This window comes from Myotis davidii, unplaced genomic scaffold, assembly GCF_000327345.1.
Source record: "Myotis davidii unplaced genomic scaffold, ASM32734v1 scaffold135, whole genome shotgun sequence".
Taxonomy (NCBI): Eukaryota; Metazoa; Chordata; class Mammalia; order Chiroptera; family Vespertilionidae; genus Myotis; species Myotis davidii.
In genome coordinates, this window is record NW_006289813.1 from 3,738,657 (window position 1) to 3,766,171 (window position 27,515).

Sequence of the window (27,515 nt, forward strand, 5' to 3'; positions counted from 1 at the left end):
TCAGGTACCTGGGGTTGGGGCAGGGGGTGTGCCTTGAGGTACCCTGTCAAGCCCTGCTGGGTGGGGTGTGTGGCCTGAGGTCCCCTGTTAAGCTCCGCTGGGCGGGGGATGCAGCCTGAGGTCCCCCAGCCTGGTGCCGGGGCGGGGGATCGAGGCCTGATGTCCCCTGTCAAGCCCCATCAGGTGGGGGGTGCAGCCTCAGGTCCCCTGCCCCAGCCCAGCACCACGCAGCCTCAGGTCCCTGCTGATTGCTCGTTAAGGCTTGTTATGAAAACTTGGCCTCCGCTGTGGGCGCAGTCATCTTGGCCGTCACAGCGTGATGGTCAATTTGCATATTCCCCTCTTTATTAGATAAAATTCATAAGTAAATGGGGAAGAAAGGACAGCTCTTTTATAACGGAATGCAAACTATAAATATAAAAGGAATGATGGAGTTAGAAAATCACCAATGAATACTAAAACTAATTGTGAAAGTTTGATAATCTCACTACAGCTAAATATTATTGATGCATTATCTTCAATTGGTTCCTGGACTGGGGGTGGGTGTGGAGAACAGCTCTAAAGGGCATTATTAGGACAAATGACAAAATATTAATTTTGACTGTGAATTAGACACTACTTAAGGTTTGTGAGCAAAGAAATAATAATTAGTACTACATCAATATTAAATTTCCTGATTTTGATAATTATATTGCTCATAAAAAAGTCCTTGTTTTGTCTTAGCCAGTTTGGCTCAGTGGATAAAGAGCATTGGCCCAGAGACTGTCCTGGGTTCAATTCTGGTAAAGGGCACGAAATTTGGTTGCAGGCTTAATCCCTGGCCCTGGTCAGGGTGTGTGCTGGAGGCAACCAATTAATGGGTCTCTCTCACATCGATGATTCTCTCTGTCTGTCTCTCCCCCTTCCTTCCACTCTCTCTAAAAATCAATGGAAAAATATCCTCAGGTGAGGATTAACAAAAAAAGAAAAAAGAAAAGTCCTTGTTTTTAGGAAACAGATTCTTAACTACTTAAAGGAAAGACCTGACATCACTAGCACTCAAACAGTTCAAAAACACGTTATCTAGATACACAGACATAGCATACATGAAGCGCTTGCAAATGTAAAAAAAAAAAAGTAAACCACTGGCAAATCAAGGTGAAAGCTATATGTGTTCATTCATGGCAGCATTCTTTTAAGTTTTTGGTAAGTTAAAACTATATTCAACATAAGTAACCATCTCTTATTATTTGAATGCTTAGTCCCCGGGATCTAAGGAAAATCAGCTTGTCTAGGCCTTAAGAAAGATATTCCATTCTATTCAACATTGAGACACCATGCCAGGCCCTACAGACCAGCTATAGCAGTGACTCTGAGTGTAGTGCCCAGACTGCTCCTGTAGCACCAGCTTCACCTGAAAACTTGATAGAAATGTAAATTCTCCAGCTCCATCCCAGACCTATCCATGCCATACTGATAGAACATAGCACAGTAAGAGGGTGTAAGATAGTAAATCACTTGAAAGCAAGATTATGGAGAACAATAATAGATGATTTTTATAGTTACTATGGTATACAATAAGACACTACTCAAGGTTTGTGAGCAAAGGAATAATATAATAATTATATTAAGATCACTCTAGTAGTAGTATATAAAATGGATCATTTCTGGGAGGTTTTAGAGGAAAAAAACAGTTTAAGTTTCCTTACAGTAGTGCTAAGAAAGATATGTTAAGAACCTGAAGTAGCCTAGGGAAGTAGAACAGAACAGGTAAGAGATTCCACAATGGATGGCACAGGCACAGGGATAAAAATAGGGGAAGAGGTAGAGAAGAGACAAAAGCAGTAAAGGTTACTGAGAATTCCAGGCTGGATGGTTGAGAGAACAATTTGAATTCAGGTTAATTCAAGAGGACTTCCTATGACGGGGCCTTTTAAAGGCTCAGGATCCCAGCCTTGTAATCCTATAAAAGCATGTTCTTTTAAACAGTGTCAAGTAAGGAAGCAGTAATTCCGGCCTTATGATTCTATAAAGCATGTTCGTCTAAACAGTGTCATGTAAGGAAGTGGTTTTCAGACTTGCAGACTGTAGAGACCTGTAAACATTCCAAACAAACTTTAATAGATGAGATGCTTTTTAATTTTATAAATTGAGAACTTTAAAAAACACTTCTATTAGCTGTTGAGAGGATAAATTGGTAAAACTACTTTGGAAAAAAAATGGCACTATCTCGAGGAGCTGAAGGTGTACCTACTCCACAGAATATGTGTTGTGCATAGAGTCGTTGCTAAGAACACATCAGTTGAATCGGGCTCTAATGCTGCCGACCTGCAGGATTTTGGACAATTTACTTACCCACTCAGCTTTTTGACCATCTGTAAAATGTGGGCAATAATAGTGTCTACTATTATTTTGAGGATTAAATAAACAAATACAGGGCACTTAGAAGAGCTCCTGGCACAAAGAAGTGGTAACCATCACCTACCATTTGATCATGATGATGACGGCAATGCGCACCCAGCAATGCCATTTTAAGTCAAGACTTAGAGAAACTCTTGCTAATGTGCACAGGAGAAATGTACAAGAATGCTGTCCCCAAAGGCTTAAAATAAAACCTATATGGAAAGAATTGCAAAGTCTGTGAACAGGAGAAAAATAAACTGGCATAAGCATTCAGTGACTATCTATATCTATAAAACCCTAATATGCAAATAGACCGAACAGCGGAACAAGATAACAACCAGTTGCTATCATGTGAACTGACCACCAGGGGGCACACGCAGACCATGACGGGCGTTGGCAGCAGGCAGGAGAACATGGAACATGGCGGGCATCGGCAGCGGCGGGATGGTGGAGCAGGTGAGTGGAGGTGCCAGACCAAGGTGGGTGCCAGTCACTGTCATGGGGGTGAGCCCTTGGTGGTTACTGAAAATTCTTTGCTCCCACATGCCACAGTTCCACCTGGCACTTGCACCCACTGCCAGCGCTGGCCCCATACACACCTGCCCCGCTCATACCGGCAGCTGGCACCAGAGCCGCCACTCGCACCCACTGCCAGTGCCTGGTGCCGGTCCCGATCACTCGGTGCCATCAGCGGATGCGAGTGGCAGCTGCTGGCCCTGATCAGCCTGAGGGTTTCTCCATTTCCCCCTGCTCCTGAGGGGCAATCGAGGCAGCAGCTGCTGCTCACACCCGCTGCTGGCACCGGCCCCAATCACTCTGCGCCATCAATGGATGTAAGTGGGCTGGCACCGTCAGTGCATGGGAGCAGTGGTAGCAGGAGCGGAGCTGCTGGCAGACAGGGGACTGGGGGCCGCAGTGGGAGGGGCCGGGCGGGGGCGCAGAGGATGGGCAAAGACCCACCCCTGTGCCTATCACAGTCTCGCGGCCCACAGTTCCTTTCAACGTGCACAAATTTGTGCACTGGGCCCTTGGTCTATATAATAAAAGCTTAAGTGACCTGAACGACCAGAATGACTGGTCGCTATGATGCGTACTGACCACCAGGGGGCAGATGCTCAACGCAGGAGCTGTCCCCTGGTGGTCAGTGCACTTACACAGGGGGAGTGCTGCTCAACCAAAAGCTGGGCTCACAGCTGGCAAGCGCAGCAACAGTGGTGAGAGCCTCTCCCACCTCCACAGCAGCACTAAGGAGCAGTGAACCGAGCACTGAGCGGTAAGGAAGCAGCAAGCAGGTGGGCGGTAAGAAGCGAGGGGTCCCAGACTGCAAGAGGGCACAGGCTGGGCCGAGGGACCACCCCCGGCCCCCAGTGCATGAATTTTGTGTACCAGGTCTCTAGTATCATTTAAAATGAATAAACATGTACCACTCATAAAAACATCGGTTAGTGGGGAAAGCATAATGTTAAGCGAAAAAACAAGGTGCAACTGGATGCATACTATTTGATACCACTTATATGACTACATATTACTTTTAATGGCTACATACAAGCACATGATGTAGTAAAAGATTAAAAACATGCACAGGAGGTGAACACATTCACTTCTTAGTAGTGGCTAATTTTGGGGAGGAGAGAAATAAAACTAGAGTGTACATGGAGGACTTAAATGGTGTTTGAAAAGCTTATATTTGAAAAAAGTCTAAAACAAATATGAAAAAAATTATGATTAGTTGGGTAAAAAAATCAGTTGAATCCTTGTACTTTTTTGTATGTTTAAAATACCTTACAAAGTAAAAAAAGGAAAAAGGGAAAACATGAGTTCATCAATTTGGATATATTTTTTAAATAGACTACATTTTAATATTTTTAGTTTGAAATAATTTTAAGCTTACAAAAAAGTGGAAGAGTAATGTAAAATTCATATATTTTTATGCAAAATCACCAATTTTTAACATTTTGCCACAGGTCTTTTCCTCTCTCTTGTTTAGTTTATTTTGGTATATAAAAATAATAACTACTATTTATTGAGCACTGTGCTAAGTACTTCACATAAAATTGTTATAGATGCCAATCATTACCAGCTTATCCATGCCCACTTCTAATAGAATCTTTCTTGGCTACAAGTGCTGCTCTCTCTATTAGACTCAGAAGCTGGGGCCAGGGGTGACATGAGCTATGCATGCTCATGAGGGTTTATGACTTGTGTACCTAATCAAAATATGAGTTAGACCAATCAGATTCCTTTTTGGGAAATATGGTGAGACTGAGCCTTTTGGTGCTATGTAAAAATATGTGCACATTCAGAGTGAGGGTGGTTAGTTGAGACCATGTGTAACACAAAGTTCTAAAGGAGAATAAAATATATTGCAGAGAAAGAAGAGGGCAGGGCAGATGTAGAAAGAAAAGCAAAGATACAAAGAGAGAAGCAGATCACACAGCTCTGGAAGGAAATCAGCCTCAGTTTCTGATCACATTCTCTATCTACTCTTTGGTTCTGTCTTTGGGTGCTCACAAGATTTCACTGTATGCTTACAAAAACCTCCTTTACTAGCTAGCTAAATGGTTCCTGGACAATGACCCAATAAAGTATAGACTAGAACAATATATCATCTTAGTGGACTACTACAGTGAATTAACCCATGAGATAGTTATTTTCAAAAAATAGTAACTGAGATTTGGAGAGTTTAAGTAAATTTTCTAAGGGAAACAACAACATAAGGTGAAACTAGGATTAAAGCCCATATGCCAACTCTTCAACTCAAGGACTAACTGGAATAAGGAACACCAGAGATAAGGAAAACAATTAGGAATTAGCTATGCTATTTTAGGAGGAGGCAGTGAGAGACACACCTAGAGGAATGAATGAGGTAACAGACATGAAAGGACAAGTAAAAATATATACGGTTGTCTATGGGGTTAGGGATAATGAGTGAGTAAAGACGCAAAAGAAGCCAAACATGATACCAAACTATTTTAGCTTGGCTCATTGGAAGAACCATGGTGCCATTAATAATACGTAGCAGTAGAAAAATTAGGCCTGGGGCATGTTTTTGTGGGAGAAAAATACACTTAATTTTGGTCACCATTAGTTTTAAGTAAACTTATTTAAAAGGAAGTTAGAAATGTGGGCCTGCAGCTTAGAGGTAGAAGAAGGATTTGGGAATTATTTTAAATAAGTGACTTTACTGAAGTTTTTATAAAACTCACAAATTCATTAATCTATACAGGGGTAAATCCAGTATTGCACAAGTTACAAAGCTTTAACTTAAGAGAAAAAAAGATTACTTTTAACCCTAAAAAGAGACTGCTTTAGATTTCTAATTTTATACTAACCAGTATTTATGGTAATAAATTTACTGGACTCAAATGATAAAATGAAGCAACAAAATCTATTTATTTAGTTCTATTCAGTTAGCGACACACACACACACACACACACACACACACACACACTTATATCTTTAAAGGATATTATAATGCGTTGAGTTGTATAGCAAAAATACATGCATATAACACATAAAAGGACTTGTTTTTATGCCCTGCATTTCTCCATGGAACTTAAAATTCTTTAACAGACATTATCTCATTGTTTTAAGAACTGTTATGAAACAATCTGACATTTATATAACACCATTTGTTTTCAATAATCCCAAAGGCCTTTCCAAACCCTGGAAGAATGACTTTGCTCATGTTCAACATGCAACCACTGAGGGATGGAGGTGGGCTGGGTGGGCAGAGAGGTGAACAGGACTGTGGTAGATATTCTGTGGAACACAGCAGTAACATTATACAACCATTTACGAAAGGAAGTGGAAGACATTAAACTGAAACCATGAAGAAACAAGCAGAAAAGATCCAAGGTAAGATTGCATTACGCTTGTTAAATTTGAGAAAAATATTAATACCATGGGGCTTATTCCCATTCTTGTGGTTTATTCAAATAATATGTAGATACCTTTAAGATTTAAAAACAGTGAATATCATCTGCTAAATCAAGAATTCCATTTTCTATTGTGTTTTTTGTGTGGGTAGTGGTCTGTTTTGCAACTGTCAACCACATTCAGGATGGTGAATTATTACTAATTATGTCAACTGGGAAAATTAAGGTGTTTTTTTGTGTGTGTTGTTTTGTCCTTAACTTATTGGGTGTATTAGTCAGGGTTCTCCAAAGAGAGAAACAGGACCAATAGATGCATATATAAGCAGAAAGAGATTTATGAAAATACTATATACTTTACATGCTTAACCCTTATAATAAACAAATAAACATACCCATTTCACAGATGAGAAAACTGAGGCAAAGAGAGGCCAAGTGTTGTAGGTATGTCTTCGTTTGCCTAGTTTGCTTTTTGATCCATTCTTCTGGTAACAGATCTTATCCCTATGCCAAAGTGATATGTGATCAATCAATGAGTTGTCTGTCTCCTGGGAGCTGTGTTCTCAAGAATGCTAGAAAGAAGCTAGGGTGAGTGTCTCATGATAGATCCCAGAAAGAGTCCAAGAGCTCCTGCACCCAAGACTCTGTAGTGGCCCCTGGTCTTCCCGCCTTTCTGAAGCTTAGCTAATTGGTGCTGTGTTCCATTTTGTTGGCTATCTCAGTATCCTATCCTGTGGCTTAAATTGTAGTTGGTTGTAACCAAGAACCTTAAGAAATATACAGATACATTATATAATATAGAAGCAGAGAGATATCAGTAAAGATTAAACTTAGATTTTTCTGACTTCATAGGCTATGTTCTTAACCATGACATCTCACTGACTTCCTGTTGCAGGTTAATACAATGGAAAGACCCACACACTGAGATTCTTTTAGCTCCACGATTGTGTGAAATGGGCTCAATGAACTCTCTGAGTTCCAGTTTCTCTCTCTGTAAAATGAGGATGGTAATGTCTATCTCCATAAGGTCACGGTGAGACTTAAATCGCAGTTGGTCCTCCATATCTGCGGGTTTCACGCCTGCTGATTTAACTAACTGCAAAGTGAAGATACTCAGGAAAAAAACCCTCAGAGTTCCAAAAACCAAAATTTGAATTTGCCATGTGCTGAGCACTACGCCGAGTCCACGTGAATGAAGTAATGTGTACGCATACCCTAGTGCAGCCTACATGCAAATATAGGTTCTGTGCAAATACTATGAGGTTTTATATAAGGAACTTGAGCATCCACATCTTTTGGTATTTATGGGGGTCCTGGAACAAATCCCACACTGATACCAAGAAAAGGCTGTAAATAACATATATAAAACTTATAGTATAGATCCTGGCACACAGTAAGCATTTATGAAATGGTAGTTGGTATTATTGTTATAGTCATTAAACTGAGTCCGGTAACAATGGTTAGGGGGCTGACAGGAGAAGCCTGCTGAGAAGAGTCTGGGAATAACACAAAATTGGAAACTCAAAGGATAAAAGTATCTAATGGTAGAAATTTTTAATTTTTGTTAGGATCTCTTCCCTGCGCACACATGAGTGTGTGTGTGTGTTTAATTTTGTATTTATTGTGACAGGTAACCCACACATTGAAAAAGTGCACAGATTTAAAATGTAGAGCTCAATGATTTACCACAAAGTGAACACCCAAGTCAGGAGGTCAAACCCTGCTGACCCTGCAGAAGCACTCCTGTTGCTCATCCCAGCTACTGATGAGTCTCTACTGTATTTATATACAATTATCTTGTAAACTCACTTATTAATTTTAACATTCACCCATAGATTATTTTGGATGTTGTATGGATATAATTGTACCAGAAATAGAAAACAGTTCTTTGCTTTTTAAACCATTTAATTTCGAATTCTTGCCTTGTTCAGCAGCTAGGACCTACACTAAATCTTTTAAAATGTAATAATGTTGAATAAGAGAGATTATAGTGTGCATCATTCACTCATTCCAGATATCACCACAACACTGTGCATGGTATCTGCTTTCTGTTTCCTATGGTACCCTTTATAACAGTTCAGTCCTATTTCTAGTGTGCTAGAATGTTTTACTAAAATCATGAACACATGTTGAATTTTATTAAATGCTCTTTCTCCTTCTATCAAAATGATAAAATGGTTTTTCTCTTCATTCTAATACTGTGGTAAATTATATTGGTTGCTTTTGCATATAAAGCCAAACTTGCATTCTTGAAATAAATCCAAATTTGTCAGGATGTATTATGTATTGAAAATATTGCCTCACTTGATATATTAGTATTTTGTTTAGAATTTAAGGAGGTTGGTTTATGATTTTCTTTTCTTGCAATGTCTTTACCAGGTTTTCTTATCAAGGTTATACTGGCTTCATAAATTGAAGAGTAAAAGTGTTCCCTCTTTTTCTATTCTCTGGAAGAGTTTCTTTAAGATTGGTGCTATTTGCGTAAGTCTTAAATTATAGATCTGATTTCTCTAATAAGAGTGATATTCAGCATCCTACTTCTTCCTAGATTAGTCTTGGTAAGGTGTAATAATTTTTAGTTGCAACAGTTTTTATAATATCATCTGAAAACATTTTAGTGTTGATAGGACCTTGTAATTATGTCCTTTTTAAAATTGTTGGTGATTATTTACACCTTTTTTCTCATCCAGTTTCACTAAAAATTTATCAATGGAGGGGAGGGTGGGGGTAAGAGGGAGAGATCAACCAAAGGACTTATATGCATGCATATAGGCCTAACCAATGGACACAGACAACAGGGTGGTGAGGTCATGAGTGGGGGGGGGGGGGTAATGTGGGGATAAGGACACATATGTAATAACTTAATCAATGAAGAAATTAAAAAAATAAAAATAAATAAAAATTTATCAATGTGATTTAGTCTTTTAAAAGAATTGGTGTTTGTAATCCCTATATTTTATGCATGTTTTCTAGTACATTAATTTCTACTCTTATTTTTAATTATCTCCTTCTTTCTTTGGATTTAATTTGCTGTTCTCTTTTCCAACTTCTTAAGACACTTAGAAATTCATTGTCTTTGAATTTCAAGAACAAAGTAAGGATATTTATTTTAAAGACTGTTTCTAATCATTTCAATATCTGGAGTCCCTCTAGGACTCTTTTTTAATTTCTTTATTGATTAAGGTATTAGATATGTGTCCTTATCTGCCCATAGGACTCTTTCTATTTGTTGTTTCTGCTGAGTTTTAGTCACTGATAATATTTCTTTGTGTGTCTGGCTATTTTTTATTGTATGCCAGGTAATCTATTTGCTAAATTGTTTGTAAAAAAAAAAAAAGTAACACCTAAATGATATTATTTTCCTCCACTGATGATTTACATTGGCTTCTTCCAGTGCCCAAAGGCTCTAGCAATTCAGAATCAGCTTATTCTAATTTCAGGAACTGAGAAGATTAGAAGCTGTACCTATAAAAGCCTGTGCATTTCCAGTTGACCTGCACTAATAGAGAAAAGCCTTGAGGCAGCCAGACCAAAGCAAGAGGTAGTCACAAACATCTACTTTCCAGGCCCTGCACCCATTCCGCACCCCGCCCCCCTTTTCTGAAACTGAGAGGCTGCTAAAAGCACTACACTGCCCTTCAGCCCCACCCCTGTACACCATTAATTCAGCAAATTTTCCTAAGGGGAAGAGTTTCCCAAAACCCCAGACCTCCATTCTTCACTGACTCTTAGCCTTGAAATTCTTCATTTCCTTGTTAGTTCTCCAATGTTTTAAAGATTTTTCAAAAAGATTTCTAATGCAGTCTAACTTGCTGTAAAACCTATTGAGATTTTAATATCAACTATTATTTTTTTATTTCTAGACTAGAGGCCCGGTGCATGAGGGGTGTCCCTCAGCCCAGCCAGCCTCTTCTCACAGTCCCGGAGCCCTCAGGAGCGGGAGGTGACCCGGCGATCAGGGGAAGGCGATGCCCCATCACACCTCTGCTGCTGCCACTGCCGGCAGCGCAGGCCTCAGCCGGCCCTGGTTACCTGAGCCTCGCGGGGCCCTGGGCTGCTGGAGGGCTGAGGGGACTGGGGGACTCCGGAGGCAGGCGTGCAGCTGGGGTAGGCCCAGCCTTGCTGCATGCCTACAACCTCAGCAGGGCTGAAGGGACTGGGTGCCGCCATCTTGTGCTGTGGGCACTGCCATCTTTGAGGGTGGGGCAGTCAATTAGCATATTCCCTCCTTATTGGCTGTGGATGCCGCCATCTTTTAGGGCACATCAGTCAATTAGCGTATTCCCTCCTTATTGGCTGCAGGTGCTGTCATCTTTGAGGGCGGGGCAGTCAATTAGCATATTCCCACCTTATTGGTGTGGGCACTGCCATCTTTGCGATGGCATGAAGGTCAATTAGCATATTCCCTCTTTATTAGCTACAATTTGCTTTGTTTTAAAATCTGCTTGTTCTTTATATTTTTAAATGTATTTCTTAAAATATATTATACATATTTTTTAAACATTCAGTGTCTGAATAAAATCTTAAGAATTTGTGCATCTGATCCTGTTGTCTGTTGCTTCTAATAGTTTTTGTCAGGGTGTCTGAACTGAGTGTGTGTGTGTGTGTATGTGTGTGTGTGTGTTTCATTTCGAGCTACTCATTTTCTTTTGTATTTTCTTCAAGGACAGGGAATAAAAGTAGGTTCCTCCTGAAAGGATTTATGTTTGCTTGTATCAGACTTCTGGGGGCACTAAGAATCCAGGATCATTTCCAACTAAATTCTTGGCTGGAGAATTTTGAGGCCACCCAGGCTCAGTGAATTAGGGATCCAAACTGATGGGAAGGCTGCCTTGTGGCTACAGTCCCTAGGACATGCTCTTGCCCCAAAATATTCTGTGCCACAATTCAAGATGGGTAGTTTTCCTGCAGTCCTCCAATGACAGGGAGATGGCTTTTTATTGCTAATGCTCCCTGCCACTAAGGGTGAAGTCTCTGGGTCCCCCTCTAAATAGGAGAGTCTTCTATTAGACAACTAGTACCTTGGGAAGCCTTACGCTTTATATTCCCTCGTTGTGAGACTTCAAAAAAGTGCTCCAGTTCACCCAGTTTATCAACTGTCATTGTGCTCCCTTACTTCTCTTCCTTCATATAGTTACTTATTCCCTGGTCTGAGTATTCCTTGTTTTGTTTTTCTTTTTATTTACAAGTTCATAAGAACATATGAGAAGATATTTTCATGTTATATCTAAGATTTTTAATTGTTTTTAGTGGGAGGATCGGTTTGGACTCTTAGGCTGTCATGTTGCCAGAAACTGATTTTCAATAACATTTAAAATTTTATCATCTATTCCAAAATTATGTTTACTTTTTGACAACAAGCATGATAATAATGTGCTCTTGAAAGGACTCTAGGCTTACTAAGGGGTTTTTAAAAGCAAGTATTCTCACCAAAACCAAAGTGAAGTTTCATAAATACCAATGAAAACTTTAGAGACTGTATCTACTCGAGGTTGGATTGAATTGAAGAATGGAGTCATGGAAAGAGCACTGGACTGGAAGCCAGGGGACCTGAGTTCTAGTCCTATTAATTTGCTGTGTGATTCTGGGTAAGCCCCTTAATTGGCTGGCCTTTGGTTTCCCATGTATATAATGGAAGGGTAGGACTGGATGCTCCATTTAGAACCCAAAGTGTGACGACTGCACAGAAGTATGCAATGTAAATAGAGCATATTCAAGATCAGAGTTTTGATGCACAAGGTATTTCTTAAAGCAAGCCTACTTTCACATTTTTAAACACACTGCAGCACAGTGTTTTAAATAAGCTTACACTCTGGTGTGGCCACTTTAAAAAAACAATATAAACTACTTTTGTACTTCAAAATAGATGTTTAATAATTCTTAATATTTTGACATCATCTTAGTTCTGAGAACTTTATTATTCTCTTTGTTCTTTCTGGCATTTCAAATTCTTTAATGTAGCTATTAGTATAATTTAGGGATTATCTGCCTTTTGCATGAGAAATTACTAATATTCAAAAGCTGCATCTGTACAATGTGCCAGGAGTTGATGTGAAGAATTCTGAAACTACAACCATTTAAAACTGTCAGCATATTGCATTAATCATTTAAAAAATCAATCTAATGCCACACAGATTAAACTGTCCAAAGTAAGTTTTTATGCAACATATTCACAGGTTTACACTATAAAGCTGTGAAAAGAATATATCTTTTTCAAATTTGATTAAGTGCTGCAAGATGCTGAAGAAAGTCAGCACTCAAATGAATTATATGTTTGATGTCATTTTTGGCAAAACCTCAGAAAATGTCACATAAAAGAAAAACATCATACTTAAAATAAGGTCTTGACTGCAGTCTGGAATAGTCAAGAACTCCATTCCTAAGTGGGAATGCTGGTTGTAATCAAACTTTTAATGACGAGAGTAGTCCCCCTGCCATGAGACAATCTAAATACCAAAACAAAATAAAAAACACCGTATGATCTCTCTCTCTCTCTCTCACACACACACACACACACACACACACACACACACACACAGCACTCACCTCATTTACTTTCTAAAGTGGACAAATTTGTAATTATGTCAGTTCAGGCTCCAAATATCTAATGCAATTTATAAAATTTCCTTGCAGATTTATCAGTGGCCACTTGAGACATGAGGAGGTGGCAGGCTACCAGGCAGTGTCAGCAGGTTCCTGCTTGTTGCTTTGTTTTAATTTATAAGAGTTCTAAATAACTCCCATCAGTAATGAGATGAAGTCCCTGGGTGCCAGTACCCTCACATCTTCTAAACCTAGAGCTGAAGGCGGTAGGAATTTTTTTATCTCTTCACCACATTCGTGAAGTCTTTACATCCATGTCTTCGCTATCTTACTTTGTCTGATATGGTAGACTTAAGAGGAACAAATACCCCTAGAAGCAGGTTATACATTTAAGTGTTACTGGCCAATTTCACTTGAATGTTTTTTTTTAAAAGCATATTGCAAAAAAGATTATAATAAAATATATGGAAAACAATACACCTGTATATTTCTGGCATGAAGATTAAAAAGTCCAGAAAAATAAATATCACAAAATTAACTATGGCTGTCTTTGGAAAGAGTATTACAGGATGATCTTTCTTTTTATCTACATGCTTTCCTATATTTCTGATATTTTTTGCAAAGGATGTATGTTACTTTTATAATTAGAAGAAATAATATAGCTTTTATTAACAGTTACCACCAAAGATTAATGATTAGCTGTATCAATTAACAAACTTAATTTTACTGGATTAGGAATGGTATCAATATTAATAATAAGACAAACTAGAGTTATGATAAATATAGCTAAAGGCTCTTGTTAAATTTCCTTCATTGGAATTACATCAACCATCAGGCAGAAAGAATGCTTATTAAAAAACTATATAAAGATAGTGAAGGGCTGCAGAGAGATACCCTTAACATACTGGTTCCTAGAGATGAGTCCTAAGTTACCATTAGGAGGTCTGCAGGATGGTATAGAATTCAAGAAATAGAAAAATATATAAATTAGTTAGTTTATTTTTCAATGCACATAAAAATTAAATATGCCCATAATAAATGGTTCTAAAATAAATTTCAACAAGACTTGCTCTTGATGTCTAGATGTCTAAAAAAGAACAAAGTGCTTTATGGACTCTCAAATTAAAGGTGACCATTTTGTATTCACGTTACCAAGAGATTAGATTCTTTGTCTAATTGTGAGGATATGTACATCTTTATATTCATTATATACCTTTAAAAGTCTTTATTATTTAAAAAATTATATGACTGTAGGATATATGGCTAGAAATGTGCTTTCTGGTTCATGAAGGTAGCAACATGTATGCACTAAAATTTCACCGGGGAGACTGGTGGTCCTGACTACAAAGGGAAGCTTTATTTTTCCAAGACTTCCAGGAAATAGGATGCTCTGCACAACTGAATATTTCAGATAAGAGAATCTTATCTTTAATTGGCTAAAATGACTATTTTTTTGCCAATTAGGTTAGAATCATTGCCCATTTTCAATCATATTAAGCAATAATAAATACCATTTAAACTCTTCTTAATGAATCAGGATTATTATAATGAACATCTGACATGTTCTCTAAAAATAAATGAAGTATCATCTACAGCAAAGGTTTCCATAATACTCCACTCCTATGTCCCTGTGTTTCCTTACTTACCTAATGTCAGGTGATCAGCTTCCACCTCTTGCTGCCGTCAGAATAGATATCCCTACCCAGGTCTTTCTCTCTCACTTTTTTTAGCCCAATAATATAGTTGGCTAGAGAGATCCATGGGCCAGTCCCTGCCCTCGCTTTTCCTTTGCTTGTTCATTTATTTATATTTTAATTTTTGAGACATGTAGTTAATATAGTCATACATTTTATGAATTTGCCCTCTTAAAGGATACTGTCCTTGACTTTTATTGTTCTTTAGTCTATTTTAAACTTAGAATCAGATAATCAATTTGTTAGCACCATGACCAAAGTAAGAAATAAAGAGTATTGCCACCGATAATACTGGTCCCAGAGGCTTTCTATGAACCAAGGGCATATACTTTCACTTTTCTACATAAATGACATTAAAAGTTAGTACATAATTAAACGTAGACTACAGGAAAAATAGGTCTCATACTTCTAGCTCCCAAGAAAAATAATTCAAGAGTACCTGAAGAAAATGAACTACTTTGAAAAAAGGATTTTTGCTTAGTTTGCTCAAAAAGAGGAATTAATTCTACATGGTATTGGACACAGCACAAAGCTAACATTCCAAAGGGATTTTTGTTTCTTATAAAAACCAAGATTAAGCTAGTTTAACATTATTGGTTAGATAGATGAAAAGTAGTCAAAAACTATAGATACACTTTCATAACCTATCAAACCTGAGGGGCCCTAGTCTGACTTAATCCAGAATTAAAAAGACAGTTTGAAGAAACCTGAAATGGACCAGTGCAATTTGAGAGGAACTAAGCACCTCAGGGATGTGCTTCATGAAGAGGCTTTAAAATTCTTTCTTGATTTACAATCTCCGGTTGCCCCTTCCTCCTCTAATTTCTGGCACTAGCCATAGAGCAGGTATTGTGTGCTTAGAACTTTGAAAAGAGGATCTGACACCTTATCTCCCTAAAGCTGATTAGAAAATAGTCCAAAACTATATCTCTAAGTGACTATGTACAGTTTGGTACTAGTTTGATATGATGAAACTTAAAGAAACCTGGGAAGTACTTAGAAACACAATTTAATGAAAAGGATTATATAGTTTATTAAAGTACTTGACAGGGCCAACACAGGAAACTAACTCTGCCTCCAATTAACTACCAATTTTATTTAAAATTTATTACCCCCCACAAACGTCCTCTTTACAAGCCTGGATGATTTACAGGGGGACTAACGAGACTCCTGGGCTGCAAACAGAACTGTCCTGCAGCACATCTCTCCTGACAATGCTGTCTCTAAGTAAAACACCACACTTCTTGTTTACCTACATTGGGGTGTTACAGTCTACTGCAACTCTGCATTCAACAAGATATGTAACTCCTTAGAATTTTAAGTTCAATTTCATGCTACTATAAAAATTCTAATTAGCTATATTAATAAAAGAGAAATATGTAAATTGACCATCACTTTGTGATGCCAAAAACCAATCAGGAGTGAGTATGCAAATTAACCCAACAAAGCTAGCAGTGGCCCTCTCCCCCGGCTGCTCTGGGCCTCTTGGCAGCGTGCCTCCTCAGGGCCTACCTACCACACTCCACACCTGTCAACCGTCCTTGCAGCCTCCCAGTGGCCCAGCTCCCAGCCTCAGAGGCAACCCTTTGGTGCCTGAGGTCGTAGCTCCCAGTGTCTGGTGTCTCCCTCTATCCCAGCGGTTTTCAACCTGTGGGTCTCCACCCCTTTGGCGATCGAATGACTCTTTCATAGGGGTCGCCTAAGACCATCCTGCATATCAGATATTTACATTATGATTCATAACAGTAGCAACATTACAGTTATGAAGTAGCAACGAAAATAATTTTATGGTTGGGTCACAACATGAGGAACTGTATTTAAAGGGCCAGAAGGTTGAGAACCACTGCTCTATCCCATTTCTGCCCCACTGCTCTGGTAAACAAAACCCTAGTGGGTCGCCTAAGACCATCCTGCATATCAGATATTTACATTATGATTCATAACAGTAGCAACATTACAGTTATGAAGTAGCAACGAAAATAATTTTATGGTTGGGTCACAACATGAGGAACTGTATTTAAAGGGCCAGAAGGTTGAGAACCACTGCTCTATCCCATTTCTGCCCCACTGCTCTGGTAAACAAAACCCTAGTGTTGGAGCAGGCCCGTGGGTGTAGATGCTTGTGGGAGCAGGGAGGGCAATGGGCATGGAAGGAGGATGGGCAGGCAGGAGACGGAGGGCAGAGGAGGAAGAGGATGAGGAAGGGGGCTGTATTTAAAGGGCCAGAAGGTTGAGAACCACTGCTCTATCCCATTTCTGCCCCACTGCTCTGGTAAACAAAACCCTAGTGTTGGAGCAGGCCCGTGGGTACAGGCGGGAGCTCGCTCGGTGCACAGTTAGCATGCCCCGGCAACCCGGGGCCAGCCAAGGGGCGATGGTGGCTGCCATGGCGGCAGCAGCAGGTAGCTCTGCTTTGTTTTGAATAGATGAGAGGCCACCTACACAGTAACCCAAATTATCAGATCTCCCTCCTCCCTATCTCGCCAAATCAAGAAGGGAGGGCAATGGGCATGGAAGGAGGATGGGCAGGCAGGAGACGGAGGGCAGAGGAGGAAGAGGATGAGGAAGGGGGACAGTTGCATCCCAGTTTCACAATGGAAAGTGAAAGACAGTTGCACAGTTTCACAATGGGAAAGTGAAACGCACTAGCGCCCCCAACCTCTCCAGTCCTCCCCGCCTGCATCGCTCCCCCCAGCTCTTCCCCTCTGCACCTCCCCGGGAGCGCCAGAGCTGCACAGAGGAGCTCTCTATAGAAGGAGGGTGAGGAGGAAGCAGAGGGGCTTGCCACTGCTGCCGCCGCTGCACAGGCTGCCAGAGGGAGCCCACCGCATGCCAGCAGCCAGGGGAAGGAAGGCCTATTCTTGCACAAATCTTTGTGCATCAGGCTTCTAGTATGACTATAATGATTTTATCCTTTGACATTCTTTTCTTTTCATTTATTAAAGACTTCTTTTATAAATTATCTGAAGCTTTTAAAAAGTAAATAGATGGCAAACCAATGACAAAAATGAATAGGTCATGTTTAGATAATGCTCTTCTTATACAGATCTAAATTATATCCATTATCTGACAATATCCTTATGATATAAGGCATATCAGATCTTGAGCTTTACTGAGAAGATTGAAAATGCCTGGTCTTAGTACTTTCCTGTTTATTTTTTTTAATTTAAATTCTTTATTGTTTAAAGTATTACGTCCCCGCCCCCCCCTTTGACCATTCCCCAGCTGCCTCCACCCCCCAGCATATGCCCTCATCCCCCTACTGTCGTGACCATTGGTTATGCTTATATGCATGTATGTAAGTCCTTTGGTTAATCTCTTACAAGCACAGTATTCTATTGTGTAGATGTACCACAGCTTTTTAATCCACTCATCTGCTGATGGGCACTTAGGCTATTTCCAAATCTTGGTTATTGTAAATTGTGTTGCTATGAACATAGGGTGCATATATCCTTTCTGATTGGTGTTTCTGATTTCTTGGAATATATTCCTAGAAGTAGGATTACTGGGTCAAATGGGAGTTTCATTTCCTGTTTATTTTTTGAGAAATTATAATATTCCAAAGGATTCTTATAATTGTTAGTGTTACATATAATTAGCACTGAATATTACTGTCAAAATTACTATGAAAAATAAAATTAATGTATTTTTAGTCCCTTTGTTATTAGCAGATGTAGTCTATGCATCCAGATAAAAAAATTCCTGTGAAAGGTAAGTCTATATTACACAATTTACTATACAACAAAATATCCACAAGCCTCTTTTTAAATATTGATTATCTACTTCTAAGTTTATTGGCAAATTAAATAGCTAGATATAAACAAACAAACAAACAAACAGGAAAGTACGACCAGGCATTTTCAGTCTTTTCATATCATGTTCAAAAGACCAAATCATACAGAGTTGCTATAATACTCAAATAATTTAGTCTTGGACTAAAACAAAATGGTTTATAAAAGCCGGATATGTAGCCATATAGCCCAAACAAGAAATCTTTCCTGAATAGATTCATGAGGGTATTCAGCTCAACTGATGCATGACATTATAAAGTCATGGTCAAATAACACTTTCCTACTTCTTTTTATGTGATAATCTTACCATGCAAATGCATATGAGAACCTCTGGATCTGTTCCCAGAGTTTACATAGTCCTAACCTTGGAGTATCTGTTGGCTGGGAAGATAGGCTAAGTTCTACAAACGTTCAAGGATGCCTAAAATTCTACTTTGTTTCCACAATGCTATACAGTGAGATGGCTCATGGTATCATTTTTAATCCTGGGGAAGAAAGACTACTAGACTTAAATACTTCAAAGAAACAGGTAAATATCAAATAAAATATAATGTCTACTGAAATTCATAAATCTTTCATACTAAATAATTTTTTATCATCTTATCAGCAACACTTGTCAATTTTAAAAGATCAAAATAAGTTTAGAGGAAATTTAATCCTAAGAAAAAGGTAACCCATAACGCATTACAGATAGGGGCTAAATATGAATTTCGTTAAGCATTCTAAGAAGATAGTGACAATACAATATTGCTCCTAATAATACTCTTAAAAATAATAGAATCAAAATAAAATGACCAACTTAGTGTTCACATTTTGTTTTCTAAATACAAACTCCAATAAGAGAAACCAGAGTTCCTTGGAGGAGTGCTTGATTCCAGGTGTGCAGAAGGCAAAACACAAGATCAATCGGGAGCATCTTGTGCCAGAAAGTAAGAAAGTACGCAAAGGATAGGGCAAGATAAAAGGACAGAGGCCAGCCAGAAAGAGCTACTAAGGGCCAATGCTGATATTATTTGAACAACAAAATGAATAATGACAGTTTAGGATTAAAACATAGAAAATAAATGCTTATTAACCATACTGACATAAATAAGTAAATAAATAAATAATAGAAGAGAGACCTCTCTCTTACAGAAGAATTCCAAGTAATAAACCTAACAGGTATCAGGGACATACAAACTCACCATTACAACACCACAGTAAATAACTGTTGCCTACAGACAAGACCCACCCATGGATGCTAAAATTAGTGGGGGAAGCTTGAAAAGAAACTGAATATTTATATAGTCTCAAAGTATCTTCCCCCAAATATTTATAATCTCAACGGGAAAAAGAGTAATTTTATAGTGTAGCAGCTCAGCAGACACCACTTTAACCGTGAGATCATGGTAATATCACCAGTAAAATGATAATAGACATCCTGTTACATCTATATAATGCACTGGGAAGGACATATCACTTATGTGGCAACCTTGCCCCCAAATGCATAATCTCAATATTACATGAGAAAACACCGGACAAACTCAAGGTGAGACATTCTACAAAATATCTAAGTGAGAATCAGGAGACATGATGGAACTCTAGATGGAATCATAAAACAAAAATGACATTAATGGGAAAACTGGTGAATTCCAATTCTAATAAGGTAATTCTAATAAGGTCTACAGTTAGTTACTAGTGCTGTATCAACATTAATTATTTGGTTTTAACCATTGTACTATGATTATACAAGACCTTAACATTGAAGGTATAAAGGAAGAAGTACCAAGTTAAAATATAAGCAAATACCCTTACCTTCACTTGATTTTTCTGCTTGTTTTGTTGCATTTTCTACTTTTTTTTGTTTTGCTGCTAAGAGTTCCCGCTTTAATTGTCTTGCTTCTTTTCTGAGCTCTTCACTATAAAGCAAAAACAATCTCATAAGTATAAAATATACTGGGAGAAAGTTGCTTAGCAAAAACAAGTAATTCTGGTTTTCAGGTGCATTAAATCCCTAAGAAAAACACAGCTTGTAAAGTAGTTAATTTTGTGTATGTTTACTTGTGGTATGGAAATATACTTAAAGAATATTTTTAAGTTATAATAGCAATCTATCCATATACATAAAAGGCTAAGCAACCAGCTGACCCTCCGACTGGCTGACTGGCCGGTAGGTATGATATGCACAGACCACTAGAGAGCAGACGCTCAACACAGGCGCTGCCAAGCGACAGGAACTTTGCAGAGTGCCCTCTTGCACTCTGGGACCCCCTGGGGTATGTCGGACTGCCAGTTTCTGCCGATCCCCGCAGGCCAGGCCAAGGGACCCCACCTGTTCACTCTGTAGACACCCTTCGATCCCTGGCGCAATCCCAGGTGCGGCTGGCCGGAGGGGGACCTCGGGAGGTTGGTTCCAGGGTGTGTCTGGCTGTCTCGCCCAGTCCTGCCCTGTTGGCCACCTTCTAATTAATTTCCTTTCAATGCGCATGAATCTGTGCACTGGGCCTCTAGTATAATATGAATTATTATAAAATATACCCCCTTTCAAGTATATCAAACAGAATTAGGTAAGTGATAAATGACCCATTGTTCTCCCTCTAATTTACTTGCAAATTTAACATCCTAGTTTCAGTTTAATAACTTGAGGATAGCCAAATCAAAGTAAAATTTTTAATATAAGTACTAATAACTAAACCTGGGCATACCCAAAAAGATTTGGCTTTAAAACTTACTGAATTCCTCAACTGGCACAAATAACTACCATTTATTAAGCAATTATTACAAGTTAGCTGCAGTGCTAAAATTTTTATAAACTCAATAAAAATTTTAATACTTTTTAATACCCACTTAATACCACAATTTGGCAAATAATTTCCTCTTCTGTGAAAACTACCAGACCAATGTATTCTGATGATGAGTATAATCATAGATTAAAGGCAAAGTGAAATGTAAATGGTGACTTCACTGACAGCCACTAGTTAAGTGACTAGTTTCAACAAGCCAATTTTAGGACAGGAGATTCAAATTCATGCCTTGGAAAAACTTATTAACTTGTGATGAACCCTTAGGGTCACTTATTTTTGTTTTTGTTTAAAATATATTTCTTTATTGGTTTCAGAGAGGAAGGGCAAAGGAGAGAGAGAGAGAGAAACATCAATGATGAGAGAGAATCACCGATGGGCTGTCTCCTGCATGCCCCCCACTGGGGATCGAGCCCGCAACCCAGGCATGTGCCCTTGGCCGGAATTGAACTTGGGACCCTTCAGTCCACAGGCTGATGCTCTATCCACTGAGCCATGCCAGCTAGGGCGAGGTCACTTGTGAATAATCAAAACTATGAATTTTATATCTGTGAATGTTAAACATCCACTCTATTTTCAACTAAAGCTACAGTGGATCACAAAGACTGAGACACACCCATGCGAAGGTTTAGGGGAATCTTAAGTCTGATTAATTCTATACTGATTCAACCTTTATTTCTTCATCCTGATCTCTAAATCTGATTTATAGATTATAAACATATATATATTTTACCACTGCCCTATAATAGAGTTACCAAACTGATAGGTCTTACAATGTCAGTGACTCAGTTTTCTTTTTACCTCTTTCCCACATCAAACACACACGGTCATGTTATGTATCTGCTTGGCCTCCAAGATCCTTAATTCTGAAACTGTCCTTCTGATCAATATCTATTACCTTTTAAAAAACTTTTTTCTTATTGACTTCAGAGAGGAAGGGAGAGGGAGTGAGAGAGAAATATCAATGATCAGAGAGAATCACTGTCTAGTTGCCTCTTGCATGAGCCCTACTGGGGATCAAGCCCACAGCCAGGTATGTGCCCTGACCAGGAATTGAACCTGTGACCTCTTGGTTCATAAGTTGATGCTTAACCACTGAGCCATGCTGAACAGGCAACCTTTTTAGCTTTCTCACTCATTCATTTGTCTGAACCTGTGCTTACTCTTCCAATTACAAAAGCAAAATCCTTAACGTAGTTCATGGTCTACTGGTCCTATCCTAAGCCCAATTGGCTCTCCATCCATTCTGGATGATTCGTTCAGCCATTTCACTGATGTGCTCAACTGCATCTTTAATTTTCTTAACTTGTTTGTCCTTATGGATACATCATAATCACCTAAAAAGCTTGTTAAAACAACTTCCAGAAGACAAACTTCTAGAGAATATGATCTCTTGAGATATTGGATGCTGCCTGGGAATTTGCTTTTGTGACAAGTTCCCCAGGTGATTCCATTACGCACTCAGGTTTGGGACCCAATGCATTAGGACCTTACTATAGAAATTATCTCTCTTTCTTACAACTTCAAGCACTCCTACTTCAAAGATCCTTTTATTCAGCCAACAAACATGATCACATTTCCTTGGACTGTGCTCCAATCAAGTGATTATTATCTTCCCAAGTGGACTCCTTGCCTGAAAGAATAGTTTATATACACAGCCTATTGCATCAACCTCTAACTTCTTAATCTCTTGCAATCTATCCTTTTTATACTCTATTGAAACTGCTTCTGTATCAACCAAATTCAATGGCCTTTTCTCAGTCCTCCTCTTCCTCTTTGGCCTATCATGCAATGATATTAACCACTCCTTCCTTCTTGAAATTCTATCCTAATAAGACTTAACTACCACTTAAGAGTCTTGATTTGCCAATTCTCCTTCTCCTAGTTACTCTTTTTCTTCTCATCCTATAATTGTTGGCATTTTCCCCATTTCCATACCCTGTACACTGGCATTTTTATCTAATCACATAACATCAAGTATCACCTTTACATAGGTTATTTCCAAATCTAAACGTTTTGCCCTGATTTTGGTCCTGCATTTGTAACTATCTATTACAAATCTCCATGTATATTAGTGCTGTCCAACAAAAATGTAAGACACATACATTTCCTAGCAGCTACATTAAACAAATGGTAAAAAAAAACAAAACAAAAAACACAATACACACACAAAAACAGGTTAAAATATCCAAAATGTATTTCAATATGTAACCAATATAAAAATATTACTTTGATATTTTACATTCTTTTTTAGTGCTCTATCTCCTAAATCTGGTGTGTACTTTATACATCTCAATTCAAATTAGCCACATTTTAAGAGTCCAGATCTAGAGAAATAGCAGAGGCTAGATGTCACAATAATTACAGAAGCTTTATGTCCAAACTTGAAGTCATCTCCTTCCTGCCCTAACCTGTTCGTTCTTCTGAGGTCCCTAGTTGATTGTGGAAGCACTTTCTGTTATGACCAGACTTTAAACTTACACTGGGACTGTCCCCGCTCCCTTTCCTTGAATCACTGTTGAAGCACGTCATTTTCCAATCTCTCTCACGTACAAGTGCTCTTCTTGACTTTCACCATCAACGCCTAGTTTAGGCTCTCATTATGTATTTCTTAGATAAATGTAATTACTTCCTATTTCTTGAAGTTATATAAACATAGGGAATAGCAACCACATCTTTGCTCTGTCCACTAAATACCCTTATCTTTTTATTATAATGATTTAAAACATTTTTACTTTGGTAAGTAATTCAGAAATGTAGATAATGTTTTTTGATGACAAAGATTACGGTATTCTGAAGATTAAAGAGGAAATGCTGTGCATGGTGGCTGAATAAACATTATAAGGGTAATTTGAAGTATGCAGAGAATGAGAGGCAATGAAAGCATATACTATTATAGAAGCCGTAGAGCACAGGATTAACTTTGGATTCAGAAAATCCCTTCCTCTCAGCAAAATTCAAAAAAGACAAAGTGAGATAAAAAAGTAGGCCTATAGATAGAGATTATTAAAATATGCTTCATTATCCTGAATTTTTCATGTGATGAGGAGTTTACAATATTGTCATAATCTTTCAGACTATTCAAACAACACCATTTGTTAGTACTTGTGGGATCCATGACTCTTGGAATGAAGTGCAAATTTCAAGTCTAGTCAGACTCTTTAGATTGCAGTCTGATATTAGGGTTCCCAATCTTATATTCTCTGGATTATAAGCCTATCCTTGGGCACTAGAATATATTAAAATTTGATATAATGGGAATGAAAATTGTAAGCCTAAAGAATACTGCTTACAAAGCAAGCATACAAACTATGGGCTGGCTTTTGAGTCCAGACAGCATTTTTCTGGCTCCCTTAGAGTCTAATTTCTGCTTGTATGGCAAAAGAAATCTATCTAATAATAGGATAATATGCAAATTGGTAGGGATGCCGTCACGTAATGACCAGTCAGCAGGCTGCGTTCCCGCCCCCTGCGCCGGCCCAGAGACATGAGGCTCATGTCCCTGATGTTGGCAATGGGCCCTGGGACGTGAGGCTCACGTCCCCACCCACTGTGCCGGCACTGGGATGTGAGGCTCGCATCCCCGCCCCTGGCAATAAGCCCGGGGTATGAGGCTCACGTCCCCACCCCCTCTGCTGGCCCAGGGGTCCGCAGGTGTGCGGAGAGGCCCCTCCACCGCAAGCCTGGCCAGGAGTCCCCACGTGCGCGGAGGTCCGCAGAACTCCAATGTGGCCCAGCCCAGGGGTCCACAGGTCTCCCCTGGCTCTGGCCTACCTCTTTGGGGCAATGGATCGCAGGGCTCCCACACAGTGACAGGGCACAGGTCAGGCTGGGGGACCCTCCCCTCCGCCCCGCCCCAAGTGCACAAATTTTGTGCACTGGGCCACGAGTGGCTTTTATAAGCTGCTATTAACTCTAAGCTAATTAATTTTTTTCTAATAGGGTATTTCTAATTTGAATTCATTTGAATTGTAATGTGATTTGTATGATATCGCCATTATCCACCAGATAATTCTGCACTGTATATATACATATAAATTTTGGAAAATACAAAAGAGTATTAAAATGAACTAAAAGAGTTCACAAGTTCACAGATTTATTTTGGAGCTTATAAAGAAGTGAACATCTTACCCAACATTCTAGCCCAGCCGTGGGCAAACTACGGCCCGCGGGCCGGATCCGGCCCATTTGAAATGAATGAAACTATTGAAAAAAAAGACCGTACCCTTTTATGTAATGATGTTTACTTTGAATTTATATTAGTTCACACAAACACTCCATCCATGCTTTTGTTCCGGCCCTCCGGTCCAGTTTAAGAACCCATTGTGGCCCTCGAGTCAAAAAGTTTGCCCACCCCTGCTCTAGCCCATTTCCTAGAGGTAATTACTATCAATAGTGTGTGAGGATAACATTCTAAATTATGCTTATGAAAACACACATACATGTATACATACCAGTAAACATTTATACATATGCACACATATTATTAAACTTCTTTTCAACAAAAACAAAACCATGCTATATAATTTTGTATAATATGCTTTTACTCTCTTAATATATTTGGGGCCCAGCCAGTATAGCTAAGTGGTTGAGCAATGACCTATGAACCAGGAGGTCACGGTTCGATTCCCAGTCAGGGCCCATGCCCAGATTGTGGGCTCAATCCCCAATAGGGGATATGCAGAAGGCAGCTGATCAATGATTCTCTCCCATCATTGATGTTTCTATCCCTCCCTTCCTTCCTCTCTGAAATCAATAAAAATATAAAATATATACATATTTGTGGACATACACTCTAAATCAGTATATACAGATCTCTTCTTTCTTTAGTGGACATGCCTTAATTTATTTAACCCATGCCAATATTGATGAACATTTAGGTTGCTTATATTTTTTGCTATTACAACGAGCTTGCAGAAAGCATTCTGAACATTAGTTTTGACTCATGCTTTTATACTGTAAAAATATATTTTTATATTTTATATTATAGCTCTTAGAATTATATGGACTTTATATTAGGGTATAGGCAGCTTATTATTAGATGACAGGATGTATCTTTCATATCTATCTTTCGCTTTGTACTCATATTTCCTTGAGGTTTTCCTATTTATGTGATAATTCTTCCTCTGAGCGTCAAGATACTTAATTCAGTTTTCAACAATGTTTTTGAGTTCCAAAATCTCTTTATTTTTCTGATTGCTTTTTAGTAATGATTTCCCTAGTCTCCCTATGAATTTACATTATTTTCTTTTAGAGTTATTTTTATTTCTTCCTTTAAGGATACAAGAGTCATCTGGTCTGATTGTTGTTTTATAATATATTTTAATCTGATAAATATGTAATATGCTCTGCTCCAATGACAGAAAGAATTTCTTTAAAAAAGCAGTCCAATAAAATATCAGCAGTCTAGAAATTATAGTAGCCTTTATATATTTAATAATAACAAAGAAACTACTAATTCATTCAACAATTTCTGAAGCATTTCATATTTAGTTGGTACCATTCTGAGTGATAGCACAGAAATCAAGATAAATATGGAGGGGAAGAAACCTAACTTCAATAGATTGTTTAAAGCAATTTCTTCCCTCACCCCTTACTCTTCTTTTTTTTTTTTTAAATATATTTTTATTGATTTTTTACAGAGAGGAAGAGAGAGGGATAGAGAGTTAGAAACATCGATCAGCTGCCTCCTGCACACTCCCTACTGGGGATGTGCCCGCAACCAAGGTACATGCCCTTGACCGGAATCGAACCTGGGGCCCTTCAGTCCGCAGGCCAACGCTCTATCCACTGGGTTAGGGCCCAATTACTCTTCTTAATAACCTGTGATCTAAGCATTTTAAGGGTAAGAAGGCTGAGGCTTACAGAGATTAAATACTTAGCCTGAAGTCACACAATCAGTAAATGGGAGAGTTAGACACTAAAAATGAGATTCACTGATTTCTATGCTCTTTCCATTATAGTACACTGATACTTTGAGAAAGTCTCCAAGGGAGTCTAAATTCCAAGGAGGGACAGACATAGGCCAAATACATAAAGAATAACAACAGTACATAATAAAAAGCGGTAACTGCCATGACAAAGAAATGACTAAAGCATTTTGAAATTCAGAGAAGGAAAGATTAGCAAAGGCTAAATAAGAGATGGCTTCAGAGTAAGCATGTGAACTGGGCTATGAGAGATGAGTAGGAGTGAGTCATATGGAGATACAGTGAAGAAGATCCAAACAGTGTGCCTAAACCAAGACAGAGAGGTGGGAAAACGCAGGTGCATGTTAGAACATTATGCTAAAGCATAAATGTTTTAAAGGAGTTGGGGTGATGGCAACAAAAGATAGAGCTAGGATGAGAATCTGGGGCAAAGTCTAAATACTAAGCATTTTTGAGTGGCCAGGTGAGAATATTTTCCTTTAATTTTTCCACATCTTTGAATATATATATATATATATG

General features: G+C 38.7%; 1 protein-coding gene across 2 annotated transcripts in view; it reads right to left on the minus strand.

Annotated features, from left to right (window-relative positions):
• The window catches only part of CWC27 (CWC27 spliceosome associated protein homolog), a 198,341-nt gene that overhangs the window by 56,781 nt on the left and 114,045 nt on the right, over positions 1-27,515 (minus strand). For both annotated transcript variants that reach the window (XM_015563070.1, XM_006762421.2), the window contains exon 11: positions 20,081-20,184. In XM_015563070.1, coding sequence (XP_015418556.1) covers positions 20,081-20,184 — 104 coding nt within the window. The remainder of the gene's footprint in view (positions 1-20,080; positions 20,185-27,515) is intronic.